We start from the raw sequence: 15,215 nt of genomic DNA, 5'->3' as shown, positions 1-15,215 counted from the left end.
TTTACTGGGAACTTCCCAGTCCAGACGATTGGAATTACAGCGTTATACTTTGACCGGTATAATCTTCGGCTTTCGGTAACCATCCTGTAACAACAAAGCCACTGCTTCGACACGTTTAGTTTCTGGAATTAAAATTTTAACCTCTCCATTTTTTAATTTAATCTCTGCCTCTTAAGTTCTCCAATAGATCTCTCCTTAACAGGAGCTTAGGAGAATTTGGCACGTACAAAAACTGCTGAGTGACCCGTTGCTTTCCTAATTTCATTGTTCAAGATTTAAAGACGGGTCTAGTTTCTCGTTCACTTGTTGCACCACCACCACCAATTTCTTCAAAACTTAACTCTCCCTCTAAGGTATCTAAAACTGAAAAGGTGACTCTAGTGTCAATTCAAATTCAATTTTCTGTTCTCCCAGTTTAGCTGTAACCAGAGGTTCTGCTGGGAGACTCCCCTCCGGTCCCCGTCAGATACGTTCACTTAAAAAGAACAAATCGACCTATGGCACTTTATTCCATTTACTCTCTCTCCTACAAAACAACAGTAATTGCGATATAGTATTACAACTCAAAGTTCTGTTTGTTTCCCATTTTTCCTGCAATTCACCCCAATGTGCCAATAAACATCCCAACGGTGATGTTTTTGGTACCTTTTCATCAGCAGTTATATTTCCTGCGCTCTCATTCTTAAACAACTTTGCTAATGCCATGATACTTACATACATTCAAATACCAAACAATACCAAACAAACGCAAATGACAGTTGTCCCAAATAATACACAAAGTCCAACCCAGCAATAACTTTCGCTTATGACTTACGGGCGGACGCCTAGGCTTCCAATGCAAACGGGTACCCTCCGAGCCCCCAACCCTGCGAAGCTTTCGCCGCGCCTCAGGGGCAGGCTTTCCAAACAAATTCCAAAGAAGCAGCGCCTTACCTTTTTTCCAGGGAACGCTGCGAGGAGCTTTGCGAGTCGAGGGTGATGGTTTTCCCCGAGAATACCTCGGTGCCGGCCGGAGTTCGATCGACACTCGATCTCGTCCAGTCTCACTCGCAAGGTCCCATCTGGGTCGCCAAAACCGTTACCGAAATCCGGAATAAAACTCCTTAACGCCAACGTGAAGTTAAGAAGCGGGCACTTCGTTTATCGCAGCGCTGGGGACACGGGGGATCGCTCCTCCAGAGGCGTGTCCCGCCTAGTATCAAAATCCATCGGTTTTTACAGACTTTTTCTGTCAGGTCATTGTTACCTAAGCTCTTTCCATAAAAATGCATACTGTGCTCGTTCTTAAATTTAACCTTTATAAGGACTGGTCCTTTGATTATGTAACCTTATCAATATTCTTATTTAAAAACAATCATTGGTCAGTTACACTTAGCTCTCCTGACTGGAATCTTTGATACTCAAATCAAGATGGGAAGGGTAAGGGGGGTCTCCAAGCAGCAAACTGGTGTCCACGACGGTTTCCTTAGTTTCTTGAAACAGAACATAGGAAAACCAGTAACTTCCTGGTGAGAGTTCTAGGGTTCGCTGTTGCCAACTTTAACAATATTAAGGTTCCGATAGTCACACATAACGCAGTTCCTAAAGTTTCTACGGCTACGTTTCAGACTCAATGTGAAAAATGATCACGTCCAAAACAGGATTCTAATTAAAGTTTACAATTTATTATATGAATAGAGGCAAGCAAACAGCGCTGGGTGCACCGGGAGCCTCTGCTCTACCAAGGCACACCCCGTCAGGTCTAATTGTGCAGGTTAAGTACAGGTTCTACATACATATTCACTAGATTCCTGAGAAATGTTATACATATTCATTAGTTTTCCCGGGAAACTATTAACATATGTAAATGTCTTTTACGCAGGCGCATTGAAGGTCTCTGGTGGTCTTCAGGAGTCCTCTGGTGGTCTTCCATAGTCTTCCTCGCTTGTCCGCTATTTGACCCTCCTCAGGTGATTCTGCGCAGTATGGTCCTTTACATGTTTTGATACCTTCGTGCTTGTTAGTGTTCTTATTATCTAAGTTCTCATTAGTGGTATAGCACCGTACGGTTAGTTTAAGCTAAATTATCTACAAGGATGGGAACAAAAGGCAGGAGTTCTTATCTTTTCCGGCCTTATCTATTCAAGCAAGGCCTCTACTTGTGTTTTCCTTAACAAGATCGTAAATTCATCGAACACTTAATTAAGCCTTGTGATCGCTCTTGGTTCCTTCTTGCTCATCATTCCTAAGTACCAGTCTCTGACAGGCTTCATCCTTGACAAACACCAGTCCTGGGTATGTAAAGTTACAGAGAGACAATCATTAAGCAATAAGCAGTTTGTTCTCTATATCAATCCCCCCCCCCCTTTTTCTTTAAACCTTTGCAACTATAGGATTCCGCTACTTCCGAGAGACCTTGTGAAGTATTTTTCGATTTCTACTTGATGTCTGATTTTATTTCGTTTCCAACTTTTGTAATTCCCTACCGTTATATGGCTTTTGCAGGAAGCAAAAACTATATACATACTCTCCTACTTCCCTTAGGCCTACGGTTATACAAGATCAAGCAAAACGGTTAAAGATTACATATGCAGAGAGGGTCACATTTCACCATGCGGCCCTATCGTTGTTTTATATTGACACGAATCAGGTTAATATATTTCACACTTAACAATCCTATACGTTATGCTTCACAATTTTACTTCTTAATCAAACCTAACTCTTCTACGTGATTAAATTTTGATTTCTTTACCAGAATATTTGCAACAGCTGGAGCCCAGCAGGAACAGGGGGGGGCATGGCCCGACCCCCCCAGCGCCTCACCTCCTCCTCCCCTGCGCTCCCTCACGGCCCCTCGCCCCGTGCAAAGGGAGCGCAAACGCAGCCCGGAGGGCAACGGGGACGGCCGGCCAGTGTTCGTTCAGCCAGTCGCGCGCCTAACGAGTCCTGCCAGCGAGTCCGCTCCGGGGCTCGGCCCCCCCCCCCTCCCCCCTGCCGACGCTCCCCCTGCCCCTGGGACACCTCTGATAGCATATGTCCATACATTCTGTATGGCACGTCTAAATATTTGGATGGTTTTAATGTTTTGTACCAGCCGTGGAAACTGGTTTGCTGCTAGGTGACTGTAAAAGTGAGATTTGGTAAATAGTTATTAGAAATCTTACACTAACACAATGATTGAAACAGTAGACAAAAGTATAGCCAAGGAGTTAACTAGCAGAGGTAGGTACTCGTAAGTTTTGCAGTTCTTTGCTCTTAAGACTAGATGTTCCTGTGCACTAGATGAGAACAATGCTGAAACTGACCACATGCGATTGAAACTGCGTTAAGCTTCAAGATCAAAGAACAAGGACAAGAATAAAGACTTCCAAGGACAGCCAGCAGGAACTTCAAATGGGCCAGTGGTCTCAAACGAATCCTTCATTGCGCATGATTGGATGTAGGCAGTACCGTGATAATCGGTTGCCATCATTTTTATGTATATGTATACTAATCTGATTAATATGCAATTAGTTATTCTGTATAACCTGTGTGTGCTAAACCTGTGGCACGCACGCTAGGTGGAACTATCCCCCGTGCATCCAGCGCTGCAATGAAGAATGCCTGCTTTCTAAAACTCCAAAACGAGCCTTAGAGAGTTTCTTCGACCGGCTTTTCAGTATCAGAGGTACAAGGGAGGAAAGGAGAAAAAAAAAAAAAAAAAGAAAAAAAAGAAAAAAGGCAGCGGTGTGGGAAAGAGAGGGGGCCGGGCAGGGCCAGGGAGGGACCGGAACGCAGAAGAGGGGAGAGAGACAGGGCCCCGAGGCTCACCGCAGCTCTTGTTCTTGGCGCTGCCAGGAGAATTTGCCAGTTCAGACGCTTTTTTCTTCTCCTCTCCCGCTCCCCTCCTCTGCTGTAACTCCGGCTGCACGGCTGTCCTCCTCCCCCTAGGAGAACACGTGTCTCACAGGTCTTGCAAGACGAGGCTTCCTAGGCACAGAGCCTCGCTCGCTCGCACGCTACGTGGCCGTACGGCACCGTCGGTGCTGCATACGGACCCTGCAGTGCACCTCGGCAGTCTGACCTGGCTGCGGACTACAAGGAGGGATCCTTCCACACGCGGAGAGGCAGGCTCTCTCTTGCCTGCAGCGGGAGGCAGCTGCCGGCCGGCCGGCCTTCCATTTCTTCTTCTCTACCTTTGTCTGGCCTCTCCAGCTTCAGCCGCAGCAGCTCCTGCCCACAGCCGGTAAGTGCCCCGCCTGTCCCTTTGTGCTCCGGCGCCCGCGCGGAGAGGGAGGCCAGGCAGAGACAGCCCACGCAAGCCTGAGGCTGCTGCAGTCAACGGCATCCCCAAGGGAGGAAGAGACAACCATGCCCTCAGCGCAGCCTATGCGAAAGAGAAGCATCGACTCATTGCTGCAGATCGCGCCTGGCCAGAGCCCCTCCTTCTGCAGAGGCTTCTGGAGATGCACTGAGGGCCAGCTCGCTGCCCTCACGACAGGGCTCGGGGGCTGCCTGCGGCCACAGCACAGGCTCCAGGGGAGGGGCTGGAGCTGGGGGGCAGCCCCACGGGCCGAACGGGGCCGGGGGAGGCGCCGGGGGAGCTCTGGCGACTCGGGGAGGTGCCCGCTGGCCGCGCCTGGGGGGTGCGCGCCTCCATCCCCTCTTCCCTTCTACCGGCGGCTCTCGGGGAACTCCCCGGCCCGGCTCGCCTCCGGCGGACCGGGAGCCTGCCGCGGCGGCCGCTTCGCAGCTTCCCGGCCCGGCAGCCCCGGGCGGCCAGCGGGCAGGAGGCACCCCTCGCCCTCGCCCCCGCCGGAGGAGATCGCTCGCCTCACCCGCGGTCCCGGCGCTCGCCCGCTGCCGCCGAGACCCGCGCCCTGCGCGCCGCCACGCTGCTCCCGGGGACCGCGCATGCGCCGGAGGGGCGGGAGCCGGCGCGCGACCGCCGGGCTGCAGTACCGCGCTTTGGCCACAAGGCGGCAGCAGCGGAGGCGGCGGCGGCGGCGCTGCTGCTGCGCACCTGTGCCGTGCCGGCGCTGCAGTTCCGCGCTTCGGCCACGAGGCGGCAGCAGCAGCGAGCGGACGGCGGGACGCGCGTGCCCAGGGGCGGCCCCGGCGCTGCGGTTCCGCGCTTTGCGCGCCCAGCGCCCGCCGACACCGCGCGCCTGGGGCGGCAGCGGCGTTTCCTTACCGGGAGGAAGCAACGAGCGCGGCGGCACCTCCCGCCGGTGCCGCATTGCCGTTACCGTCGGACGGCACGTGCAGGACAGGGGCAGCCCCGCGCACTCGCAGCCTCCGAGCTGCAGTACCGAACGTTGGTCGCAGGGTGGCAACTGCCAGGGCTTGGCGCGGCGCGCCAGCGCACATGCGCGGCTCCCAGCTGCAGTACCGAACTTTGGTCAATAGGCGGCGGAAGAGAGCGCTGGCGAAACGCGCCGCCACCGCGCATGCGCGGCTCCCGAGCAGCTGCACGGCGTCGTGGTTGCCAGGCAACAGCAGGAGGGCGGCCGAAACGCGCCACCGCGCATGCGCGGCCCCCGAACGCCAGTGCCGCGTCTTGGTTGCCAGGCAACAGCAGGAGCGCCGTAAAGCACGCCGCAGCGCAGGCGCGGTTGCCCAGACGCCGTGTCGCGCTACGGTTGCTAGGCGACAGCGTCGAGCGCCGTAAAAGGCGCAGCGGGCATGCGCGGCTCCCCAGCTGCCGTACAGCGTTCTGGTTGCTAGGCAACAGCAGGAGCGCCGTAAACCGCGCCGCCGCGCATGCGCGGTTGCCGAGACGCCGTGTCGCGCTATGGTTGCTAGGCAACAGCGTCGACCGCCGTAAAAGGGGCAGCACGCATGCGCGCATCCCCAGCTGCCGTACAGCGTTTTGGTTGCTAGGCAACAGCAGGAGCGCCGTAAACCGCGCCGTGGCACATGCGCAGTTGCCGAGACGCCGTGTCGCGCTATGGTTGCTAGGCGACAGCGTCGAGCGCCGTAAAAGGCGCGCCACCGCGCATGCGCGCCTCCCCTGCTGCCGTACAGCGCTTTGGTTGCTAGGCAACAGCAGGAGCGCCGTAAAGCGCGCCACAGCGCATGCGCGGTTGCCGAGACGCCGTGTCGCGCTGTGGTTGCTAGGCAACAGCGGCGAGCGCCGTAAAAGGCGCACCGCGCATGCGCGCCTCCCCAGCTGCCGTACAGCGCTTTCGCTGCTAGGCAACAGCGGGGGCCCAGCCACGCGCGCCACCGCGTATGCGCGCCTCCAGAACGGCAGTTCCCACCTTCGGTCGCCGGGCAGCAGCATCCGCATCCCCGCAACGATCCTCTTCTGAGCATCAGCTGCAGGAGAGATGACTGACAGCTCAACCCACTAGAGACCAGCCACAGGCGGTAACTACTTACTGGGGGCACGGGGCTTACATTGCCCTGCCCTTTCCCCACTCGCAGCCCGGGCAGTCACCTTCATTGCCTCCCTTCCAAAAAGCACCTGAGTGGCTGGAGCGGTTACAGCAGTCAAGCACAAAGAACAGACAATTCGGGCCATCGCTTCTGTCCCTGCCCCCCACCCCATTATCTAGACAGGAGAAGCAGCACAGGGAACCTGCAAACGGCACGGGGCACGGGGGGTTCCCCTGGACCAAGCCCCAGGGACTGCTGTGTCCGTCTGCATGCAGCATCAGGATTGTGGGAGGGACAGTAGCCAGTCAACAGATGCTGGCGAGAGATTAAAAAAAAAAAAAAAAAAAAAAAAAAAAAACGCCTGGTTCAGGTGACAGCCTGAAGGCAGGCCACAAGAGACCCAAAGCTGCTTCGTGCCAGGGGGGGCAGCTCTGTTCAGCAGGAAACGGCGCATCCCAGCGGACCAGATGCGAGCGGCCCACCTGCAAGCGAGCGATACCCTGGCGATCCTGGGGCTCTCTTGGGGTGGGGCGCACCTTTCCTCACCTCTGTGCTATCACAACTCTGCTCTCCTAATCCTGCACGCACACAAGGCTTCTTGTGCGGGGCTTGTCTCTTATCGAAGAGACGCTGCACGGTGTTACTTACCGCCCTGCCCTCCGGCGTGCAAAGTAATGAGACGTGAAGCAGGGAAAGCAAAGCGGCGCGTCGGGATATTAGATGTTCTCGGCAGATGACCGCAGAGCCCTCGAGGTTCCATCTTTGCTCCCTACAGGAGCGTGGCTCCGCACCCCTTGCCGCTCCCCCCCCAGCAAGCGCCACTGATTGCCCTTTGCTGTCCTGCAACGTGCAGCACCTGCACGGCCCGAGTACTGCTGCTTACGGAGCAAGAGGCGCTCGCTATAAAGCAGCAATGAAGAACAAGGACGGCCCGTCAAGATGGCAGGAGGAACGCAGAGAGCCTCCAGCGTTAGCCAGGCAGGGCTTGCGACTCACCTCGTGTCGTGGTCTAACGCCAGCCGGCAACGAAGCCCCGCGCGACCGCTCACTCGCTCCCCCGCCACCAGTGGGACAGGGGAGACAATCGGAAGGGCGAAAGTGAGAAAACTCATGGCTTGAAACGAAAAGAGTTTAATCATTAAAAAGAAACAACAACAACTTGTAAGGAAAAGAAGAAAAAAAATGACAATGGGGTGCAGGCAGCATGCCAGGGGTCTGGAGCCTGACAGATGATGGGGGGGAGGTGGTGTGGCATATGGAGGAGGGAAGGGGGGGGGGGGGGGGGGCAGGAGATAGGAGAGCAGGGCATGCAGGGGGAGAAACAACTCTCACAGGTTAAAAACTCGCGTGGGTGAAGGGGGCGGGCCGGAGCAACGGGGGGCACATGGGGGAGAAACTCACACAGTGGGAGGGTAGGTGAGGGTACAAAGGTGGATGGGGGGACACGGGCGGGGATGACCTACCCCAGGGAGTCCACCCGGGATGATCCACAGCAGGTAACTCACCTGGGATAACCCACAACAGAGAATCCACACCAGATCATCCATGCTGGGAGGACCCCCAGCAATGCCCCTCAAACTGCCTGTGCTTCACCCCCAATCTTCCCCAAACTGGCGAGTTTTTTGCTTTTTCAAAATACTCAGTTTGGGGTGTGTTTCAGTGCTTTTCCACAACATAAAAAGGGGTGATCTTTTGGTTGTGGTTTTGCGCGTGAAAACGGGGTGGGTTTTTTCCTTTCCAGCTGCACAGATCCAGGCGGATTTGGCTTTCCCAGGAGTCCCAAATTCGTTTGTTTTTTTTTTCCCCTGTTGCAGACCCAGAATCAGGGGGGGTGGGGTTGTCCTGGTTTTGGCTGGAATAAAGTTAATTTTCTTCCGAGTAGCTGGTACAGGGCCATTTTGGATTTAGGATCAGAATAACGCTGACAACACACCGACGCTTTAGTTGTTGCTAAGCAGGGTTTATACTAAGTCAAGGACCTTCCAGCTTCTCATACCGCCCTGCCAGCGGAGGCTGGGGGTGCACAAGGAGAGTCCCTGAGCTAAAGGAGGATTCCCCGTAAACAGGTCAGCTCGAAATACACCACCTCCTTTAAAAGTTAAGAGCAATTGGAACACTTAAAATCAGCATTTAGGCTAATTGATACGATTTTCAACACCTGTTTAGCACACAAGTAAACACTCTTGCCGGGGTTGGAAAACATCTCCTCCCTTCCTTACAGCACTGCTGCAGGGAGATAACCCCGGGGAGGCTGCGGGACGAGGTCGTACACAATCAGAATCTACGTTTACGGATCCACCGCAACAGCTACAGCCCTTGCGCTGCTGCTGCTGCTGCTTTGCATCTTGCTTGTTTGGTGAATAAAGCTGAAAGTGAAGTGGAAAACTTCAAAGAGCAAAATGAAAAATAAAGAATAAATGTCAATAATTCACTTTACACTCAAAGGGTGTGTGTGATGGGTTGACCCTGGCTGGTTGCCAGGTGCCCACCAAAGCCGTTCTATCACTCCCCCTCCTCAGCTGGACAGGGGAGAGAAAATATAACAAAGAGCTTGTGGGTCGAGATAAGGACAGGAGAGAGATCACTCACCATTTACCGTCACGGGCAAAACAGACTCAACTTGGGAAAATTAACTCACTTTATTACAAATCAACCAGAGCAGAGTAATGAGAAACAAAACCAAATCTCAGAACACCTTCCCTCCACCCCCTCCCTTCTTCCTGGGCACAACTTCACTCCCAGCATCTCTACCAACCCCCCCAGCGGCACAGGGGGACGGGGAATGGGGTTTACGGTCAGTTCATCACACGTTGTTTTCTGCCGCTTCATCCTCCTCAGGGGGAGGACTCATCACACTCTTCCCTGCTCCAGCGTGGGGTCCCACCCACGGGAGACAGTCCTCCACGAACTTCTCCAACGTGGGCCCTTCCCACGGGCTGCAGTTCTTCACGAACTGCTCCAGCATGGGCCCTTTCCACGGTGTGCAGTCCTTCAGGAGCACACTGCTCCAGCGTGGGTCCCCCACGGGGTCATGAGTCCTGCCAGAAAACCTGCTCCATGGGCTCCTCTCTCCACAGATCCGCAGCTCCTGCCAGGAGCCTGCTCCAGCGCAGGGTTCCCACGGGGTCACAGCCTCCTTCGGGAAACCCACCTGCTCCGGCGTGGGGTCCTCCATGGGCTACAGGTGGAGATCTGCTCCACGGTGGACCTCCATGGACTGCAGGGGGACAGCCTGCCTCACCATAGTCTTCACCACGGGCTGCAGGGGAATCTCTGCTCCGGCGCCTGGAGCATCTCCTCCCCCTCCTTCTTCACTGACCTTGGTGTCCGCAGGGTTGTTTCTCTTACATGTTCTCACTTCTCTCTCCAGCTGCCGAATCTGCCTGTCCCAACTTTTTTTCCTACTTAAAAATGTTATCACAGAGGCGTTACCACTATCGCTGATTGGCTCGGCCTTGGCCGGCGGCGGGTCCGTCTTAGAGCCGGCTGGTATTGGCTCTCTCTCGAACACAGGGGAAGCTTCCAGCAGCTTCTTACAGAAGCCACCCCTGTAACCCCCCCCGCTACCAAAACCTTGCCACACAAAACCAATACAGTGTGCCCACGTTTATATACATCCAATAAGAATACTTATACTGTAAAAGTATTTGATTTTCCTTTTGCATTACCTTAACTTGCACAGCTCTGAATTCCTACCATTAAATTATCTATCTCCAAAGTACACAGTTATAATGTGACTAGGGGGTTTTGTGTGTGTTACGTAATGAGGAGGAACACCTGGCCAGCTGCGCTGCCCAGGAGAGGTGCTACTGAACTGCCAGGGAAACACACCATTGAAAGCCAGACAGAAAGAAAGTACTTCAGAGCACTCCGTCAAAACGTCAGGAAAGAAAACCCACAACATTCAGTTGCCTCTCTTTTTAAACATTTAGAAAAATACCTAACTGCTTACATACACCTCATAAATGATATACTACAGCTATTTGGCAGTTACACTTTAAACAATGCAGGTCAATTTGTAAAATCCCCAGTGCTGCAATACCTCAGACTACCAAAAAGGACTGGCAGATTTCCTAATGCTTTTGGCAGTACTGAAGCATGCAGAGCAACACATTTTCATGTTGTTGCGACTGTTACAACTGAGAAACCAAAGACCAGTGATGCCATCAACTTTAGGAAGATGGGCTGTGCTTGGGTCTTTGGAAGGAAATTGACTTTTTTTTTTTTTCCTTTGTTTAAAGGGAGTGAAAAGTCTTGTTACTGATGACTTCTACTGTCAAGTCGATCACCTCTGAAGATCCACTCTGATGGGAAGTTCATAAAACAAAATTTCTTTGAGTGACAAAGACTTCCATTTTGGAAAATCTCTTTCCAACTGAAGTCAAAATGACACGCTGTAGGTTAAAGGAAAAAATACATTACTGAAGCAGTAACTCATCAAAAACAATCAGGACTCACTGTCACTAGTTACAGGGCTGCCAGTGCTTCCTGGGAAAGCCTGGAAAACACACTGATACGACACCAATTTGTCCTGTTTTGTCCACGTCTCTGACCTCGATTGCTTTTAGCACAGATGCTAGTTATCTCAGTAAGATTGTCGAGTACTCCTATAAGATATTTTAAAACACTCATGGACTGCAAAAGCATAAAGCTTTTATCATGAAAACAAAGTCTGCTTCTTCTGAACAGCTGAACTCCTACGAACAGTTTCTTCCCTCTTTTAGTACAAAATTATTTTCACTATATCATTTACTAGCAAGTGCACAGAAACAGAAGATTATGCTTTCAGGAAGAGAAAATAAACGGAGGGAAGTAAACTTTGCATAGGTGTAACATGCTCCAGAACAGAACTTATTTTTAGTATTTGCGTTAAAATATTTCACGTAAAAAAATGTAAAAGGAGAGTTGGCACACTCTTAATGTTAAAGTCCATACTGCAAGTACATTTGGAAAAACGCAGACACACATCACAGACGTACCTTGTACTTGCAGACCACTATGGATTCTTTCCATCTGTCTCGTATTGTCATGGCAGAAGAAAGGGCAAGCACGGCGAAACGGTGCCAGCTGACATCCAGCTGAGAGAAGAAAAAACTCGTTAGCATAAAGCTGGGTAGGAATCCAAAGCTGCCTTTTTTTGTGAAGGTTTGTAAAGACAGTACGACAGAGCAGAGCAAAAAGTATTTTTGCATCATCTTCGGTACAGTTGTTGACACAGGCCACTAGAGCTTTTGCATTTTTCAGACAACCTTGCCTTTTTTTTTTTTTTTTTTTTTTTTGACTCATCGGTAACTTTAGTTTCACTAGAACTCACTTTCCTAGATACACACGCAGGTGACAGACATAGAGACCTACATACATTTTCTCAAGCCTTAGTATAGCCAAGACTTCCTCACCCTATACATCACAAGTTGAGTATTTTTGCTAAAGAGCACAGCAACACATCTGTCCTTGCGAACTGCCTCGTTGCAAAAAAGGAATGATTTTTTCCAGGCCGTTGCTCCAAACGGTCAAGATCTTTTAAAACCGCAGTTGCGCCACCAAACCCGCTCAGGGTCCCTGCTAGCTTTGGACTGCCCTGACATTTAACAGGCACACGCTCCATTCCATCTTCCAACAGCAAAAATACGTTAACGCTCTCGGACCCAGAGCGCAACCCTACAGATGTCCACACACACACACATCTTGCCGTTTTGATGAGGAGCCACCGAGCATCCCTGCGAGCACAGCCGCATGCACCACATCGGTTTCACCTGGGCCGCGAGTTACCGGTTTCAGTGAATGTAGTTTCTGACGCTTTACACCGAAAACCGCATCTCGATGCTTTGCCACAGTAGAAACGCTACAAAAATGCAGTAACACAAATTGCAAACCCACAGCAGCAACAGCCCCAGAATTATTTACACCAGGAACAAGGGAGAAAAATAAAACAGCTTCATCTCGCGCTCAGGGCAGCGGCAGACAGAGAAAAGGGTTGGCATTCTGAGCCCTTACAGAAAACGGGCATTCTCCTTCCATTCCTCGGCCCGTCCGTTAAGGTCTCAATACCGCAACACAGCTCTGGCAACGTTGAGAGTAGGGAACAACAGCCCTGCCGCTGGACTTGCCACTGACCCATGCTATTTACCGTAGCAGGACGCGTACGCAGAGGGACACCTTTTGCCACACACAACCCTGAACTTCCTAAAAATTTACGTTTACCAAAAAAAGCCATTTGGAACATATTGCCAAACATTTGGCAATAAAGCTTTGATGTGTTTGACACAGGCAAATTTTTGGTCACTTGCTATTTGCTTCCTGTTGCTGCTGCTGTTCTTCCTTCAGAAATTCTACTTGTAGCCAAGTTATTCACTACTGGTTCAAGCATTTGCCTTCCTGGTATTACCAGCACATTCACAGAGGCAAGTAACTTAATTGCTCTTCTACAATTATCCAAACGACAATTACAGCCGTGAAAGAGAAGGAGAGGTCAGGCAGCAGAAGAGCTCTGCAGGCTGGCACCAGTCAATATTGCACTCTTTTAAAAACAAACAACAACAAAGAGCTCTGCAGGCTGGCACCAGTCAATATTGCACTCTTTTAAAAACAAACAACAACAAAACAAAACCGTGACCCTGTAGCCTTTTTTTTTTTTTTTTTCCCTCTTTCAGAGCTCATCCCTGCCTCAGCATTTTGTCTCGTCAGAGCATGAAGCGCAGGTGATCCACACCCTGACGACTTTTGCATGTGATGAATGCCTGTTCAGAAGTAGTCCAGATCTGCTATTGTCTCACCAGACCGGTGTCATTTTTATGGTTTTAATCATCATAACTCAAATTTTATTTACTCATGCATTTGTGAGGAAACTAATTAACTTTTAGACACTGCCTCTCCTTTTTTGGGGGGGTGGCGGGGAGGTGGAAACGTGTTAGAGACTGAAAAACATTACGATTCAGAGCTCCCAACCATGACGGAGTGCTGGAGAAATCAGTGAAAGCAAAGACCAACAGCAGCAACATCAACTGAAAGTTGGCTTTAATTCCAGTCACGTACTTAAGCGACTCTCCAAGTCTATGCCTCAGTCCTACAAATGACTGACTGGTCCTTTTTTGGAAGGACAAACTTTTTTACTTAAAAGTCCTAGACTGAAGACTCCGCTGAACGGCATGGGGATTGTGCCACGGGACAACATGCCATCGACACTCTTAATGGGGAAGAAGAAAAAAAAAAAAAAAAAAAATCAAATAAAAATCAAGTTTAAGTACCAGTTTCCATCACGTTTCACTCATGACATTTCTACTGGCTTCTAGGTGCTCAAAAATGAACTACAGGGACACCACATATTCCTAAAAATTCAGTTACACATAAAAAAGTAAAAGGCTGTTTCCAACTTGCCCATAAAATCCGTATGAACAGAGCGAAGAGAAACACTCGACCCTAAAGAAGCTAACAGGCAGCTCTGAATTTACCAGACACAAAATTTCGTTCTTTCGCCTAAAGCAAAAACGTATCAAGGGACCAGTGCAGGAACAGGGCACGATCTGTTAACAGCAATTTTTCCATCAGCTTTTCTGCACTAGCAGCAAATTTGCCTTTTCTGTGGGTTTAACGTGGAGCATCTGTAGCGCCCTCGAACTCGCAAGTGTTTCTCTCCGCTCCCCCAGCCCGATACGTGCGATTACCTGAGCAGCAAGCGGAATTACCCACGCGGGATTTTCTTCGTGTGACGCGGAAGGTGACACTGGGAAAAGAGGAGACAAAGAAATGAACCTGCTTGTCACACCCAGCCAAGGGTGAAAAGACAGGGGAGGATTCTGCCGGAAGGGCTCTGCACCCCGGGAGCTCCCACCGGCCGCTTTCTCTCCCCTTTGCCCGGTACCGAGGGGACGACGACACCTCGCCCGCACCCCCTCACAGGGGGGGCTGCCCCAGGAGAGCCGGGGGACCCCCACCTCGCTTCTGCCCGCGGGAACGGACCGGGCGAGACCCTCCACGCAGAGAGAGGAGCGTGGCGTGGATTGCATCCCCGAGGGAAGAGGCCGGGCTCCCCGCCGGCAGAAGGACGGCTCGCCTCCCTGCTGCTCGGAGCTGCTTGCTGCGGACAGCCCTGCCTGCGCCCGGCCGCCCTTCGGCCGTGCTGGGAGCGCGGTCCGGCCGACGGACGCTCCAGCTAATCGCGGCTCCTGCTCGTTACAGCCGCAGGTACTTTCGCCTCTGGCTAATGCACGCCCCAGACAGCGGACACCCCACCTCGTTCCAGCTCCCGCTTGCTACAGTTCTGGCTCGCTGAAGCCCCAGCTCCGCGCTGAAGCTCCGGCTGATTTCAGCTGCTTCTCCTTACAAGCTCCAGCTACGTGCAACGGTCTGGCCTTTCCACAAGGTTGTATATCAACTGCTGTCAAAACTGGAGCATTGGGATTAAACATCAGAGTTACACGCCGTATAAATAGTCGTTAGTTCAGGCGATTAATTACTTAACAACTATTCTGAGCAGCGCAGAAAGAAGAGCTGGACTCAAAGAGGGCACGTGGGGCCTGAAAAGCGCCTTTCCCCCCACAGACCATTGCAGATGTTCAGTTTGGCCTGCTGTGCGCCAGCCTCCCGAACTTCGGCGTCTGACACCACCAGACCCCCATCTCCGGGGAGGGTCCACGCACCCTGCCCACCCCCTGCTTCCCCCCGCAGCCCCCAACACCCTCCCACCCGCCTGCCAAACCAGCCACGCCGGCTTCCGCTTTTGGCCCCCACACCAGCGGACTCGGGGCCCGTTTGGGAGCCAAAAACCCCGGCTGCTGAGCCTGTTCTCAAGGCCCAAAAACGCAGGGCCGGACCTCTGTTTCTGGGCCCAAAGCCGCGCAGCTCGGTCTGTTTCCGAGCCCCAAAATCAGCCGCACGAG

At 52.2% G+C, this 15,215-nt stretch overlaps 2 protein-coding genes across 13 annotated transcripts in view; both read right to left on the bottom strand.

Moving 5' to 3' along the window:
- Positions 1-5,203: 5,203 nt before the first annotated feature.
- On the bottom strand, positions 5,204-6,365 carry LOC121233793. Its single transcript, XM_041128675.1, has 2 exons — positions 6,361-6,365; positions 5,204-6,279 (listed from the first exon to the last, which is right to left on the bottom strand). The coding sequence occupies exon 2, from the start codon at positions 6,248-6,250 to the stop codon at positions 5,204-5,206; it is 1,047 nt and encodes a 348-aa protein (XP_040984609.1). The 5' UTR covers positions 6,251-6,279; positions 6,361-6,365.
- Positions 6,366-10,573: 4,208 nt separating this feature from the next.
- Positions 10,574-15,215, bottom strand: part of LOC115350692 (GPN-loop GTPase 1-like) — a 28,354-nt gene continuing 23,712 nt past the window's right edge. For 8 of the 12 annotated variants that reach the window (XM_041128701.1, XM_030036542.2, XM_030036543.2 and 5 more), the window contains 4 exons: positions 14,569-14,722; positions 14,001-14,059; positions 11,319-11,417; positions 10,574-10,837 (listed from right to left, as the gene is read on the bottom strand). The gene's annotated coding sequence lies outside the window, so the exon portion shown is untranslated. Of the gene's footprint in view, positions 10,838-11,318; positions 11,418-13,230; positions 13,523-14,000; positions 14,060-14,568; positions 14,723-15,215 lie in introns of those variants that run through there. The other 4 variants (XM_041128702.1, XM_041128703.1, XM_041128704.1 and 1 more) reach the window with 4 other exon arrangements.

This window comes from Aquila chrysaetos, chromosome 14 (genome assembly GCF_900496995.4).
Source record: "Aquila chrysaetos chrysaetos chromosome 14, bAquChr1.4, whole genome shotgun sequence".
Classification (NCBI taxonomy): domain Eukaryota; kingdom Metazoa; phylum Chordata; class Aves; order Accipitriformes; family Accipitridae; genus Aquila; species Aquila chrysaetos.
Note: the sequence above shows the minus strand (reverse complement) of the source record. Positions and strands in the feature narration are given on the sequence as shown.

Coding starts and splice junctions, on each gene's coding strand:
- LOC121233793 (XM_041128675.1), bottom strand. CDS start 6,250: ATGCGGATGCTGCTGCCCGGCGACCGAAGGTGGGAACTGCCGTTCTGG.